Source organism: Rhagoletis zephyria, unplaced genomic scaffold, assembly GCF_001687245.7.
Source record: "Rhagoletis zephyria isolate East Lansing unplaced genomic scaffold, Rhagoletis_zephyria_1.1 Rzeph_scaffold_52202, whole genome shotgun sequence".
NCBI classification, from domain to species: domain Eukaryota; kingdom Metazoa; phylum Arthropoda; class Insecta; order Diptera; family Tephritidae; genus Rhagoletis; species Rhagoletis zephyria.
The window spans coordinates 1-1966 of NW_016209255.1; the positions used below are offsets into that span (position 1 = coordinate 1).

A 1966-nucleotide genomic window follows, 5' to 3' on the forward strand; every position below is an offset into this window, starting at 1 on the left:
GTGAAATGGTTAGACTAAAGTGCCGCTTCCAAAAAGAAATCGAAACGGGAGTTTGTACTTAAAATTACTGCCATATTAGGAAATTAAAGAACTGTGGGAGTAGACATCTCAAAAGGTAAATCTTTTGTTGTCAATATAGTAACTGCAGACTTTTAAATTATCGTTATAAATGCATCTTATTACTTACCTGAAGTTTATATGCGCCTGCCAGGCATCCTCTGCATCAAACGTTAAGCCACAAGCTGGACAAATGTATGCAATCAAGGCGCGACTCTCATGTTCCCATAGGGCAATTTCGCGTGCTGTGGGTGCACCATTACTACTTTTAGCATTTCCACTGTTACTGGCATCTTTTTCCTTATGCAGCATAATATGCGATATCATTAAAAACATGCTGTGCTCTTCGAATGGACACAACTTGCAATGGTACACTTTGTGTGGCAAATGTGTAAAGTGATGCTGCTGTAATGTCTTCAGTGTGCAACGTGTAAATACTTTACGGCAGCTAAAGCATTCGAATTCGTTGTTGGGACGTCGCCTAAAATTCCAATTTTTTTGATCTCCTAGCTGATGCGCCGACACAATGTGCCGTCGCCAGTGTGGATGTGAATCGTGACGCTCCCCACATTGGGGACATGTGAAGTAGATGTAGTGATTTTCATGTTCTGCTGATGCATTGTGTGGCAAGACCTCGTTAAGGTCACATACTGGTTCTATTTTGCACAATGCCAATAGCTCATCCTCACAATCACTATAATCTGCTGTAGCTGCGTTGTGGATTGATTGTTGTTTTTCATTTATTTGTTTTCCATTCTCTTGCAGAACTTCAATAAAATCTACTTCAGGCTCCTTCTTACACTCTACTTTTAGCTCTATGGGCCGAGGTAGCGCGATGTTCTTATCAACATCAATTTCGCACAGAAACTCAAATTGTGGCTCTGAAACAGCAGATATAGTCGATGAACCCTCATCATCGCTATCGTTAATCACAAGCACACCACTATTGTCTGTACAATAACCACTTGTTTTGGGGCTTGCAAATGCTGTAATAAAAATGTTTACATAGCTTTGGAAACATTAATTTATAATAAAACTACATTTTACTCACTCTTTTTCGGTAGTGTGCATGGCAAGAATGAATAGAAACGCAATGATACATCTGTCGCCGCGCCATTGCTTGGCTCCGCTTCACCAGACGCAATCGATTGCATTGTATCCGTATGTTAAGTAATTACTTTAATTGTTACGAAAAGTAATTATTGGTCGATAAATAATCCTAAATATTAGTAAGATTCACTAAAATATTTACACAAACGCGAATGCAAGACAATAGGAGCATCACAATACTTTTGGAAAAACGAAAAATAAAAGATTGACTTGACACACACTCCGAAAATGTAGAGTTGCTAATTAAATGTTCTAATTAGATTGCGTCGTTGCCATACCTTTACATGCAACAAGTTTAATTTACCAAAGAACGTAGCACGTACATAACGTTCGTAACGTCATTACGTTCTTTGTTTCTGCCGACTTACGCCTGTTCCCTTTGTTAGATCATTTACGTTCTTTGCATATATATATATTCAAACTTTTCTTGCGAGAAATAAACATACAATTTTATTTATTTTATTTATTTATTTATTACAGTCATTTTACCTATATACATTCACGTATATACATTTGAATTATGTATTGCAATATATAATAAAAGTTGAGTTAAATTTAATGCTTAAAATAAGTTGACCTGTTACACTTTTCCTTCTAAGCTATATAATAGTATGTATATTTAACTAAGATAGCATATTCTAGATGCTGTTGGAATGGACGGGATTCCAAGCAGTACCGTAAATATATCACGTAGGATATGCGGTCTAAGAGTGTAATTTCCATAGCCGCCACAACTGAGCGGTTAGAAAAGACTTGTTTCCAAGCCGCTTCTTACAAACTTCTCTACCGGCAGGCGCTC

At 37.2% G+C, this 1966-nt stretch overlaps 1 protein-coding gene across 1 annotated transcript; it reads right to left on the bottom strand.

Moving 5' to 3' along the window:
• Positions 1-11: 11 nt before the first annotated feature.
• Positions 12-1346, bottom strand: LOC108355937 (PR domain zinc finger protein 5-like). Its single transcript, XM_017607069.1, has 3 exons — positions 1109-1346; positions 188-1043; positions 12-91 (listed from the first exon to the last, which is right to left on the bottom strand). The coding sequence occupies exons 1-3, from the start codon at positions 1209-1211 to the stop codon at positions 76-78; spliced, it is 975 nt and encodes a 324-aa protein (XP_017462558.1). The 5' UTR covers positions 1212-1346; the 3' UTR covers positions 12-75.
• Positions 1347-1966: the final 620 nt, after the last annotated feature.

What these genes read in the sequence shown, in the direction of transcription:
- LOC108355937 (XM_017607069.1), bottom strand. Translation starts at nt 1,211, where the DNA reads ATGCAATCGATTGCGTCTGGTGAAGCGGAGCCAAGCAATGGCGCGGCG. An exon ending in ATGCACACTACCGAAAAAGA is followed by an intron (nt 1,044 to 1,108) that starts GTGAGTAAAATG and finishes TTTTTATTACAG; the next exon opens with CATTTGCAAGCCCCAAAACA.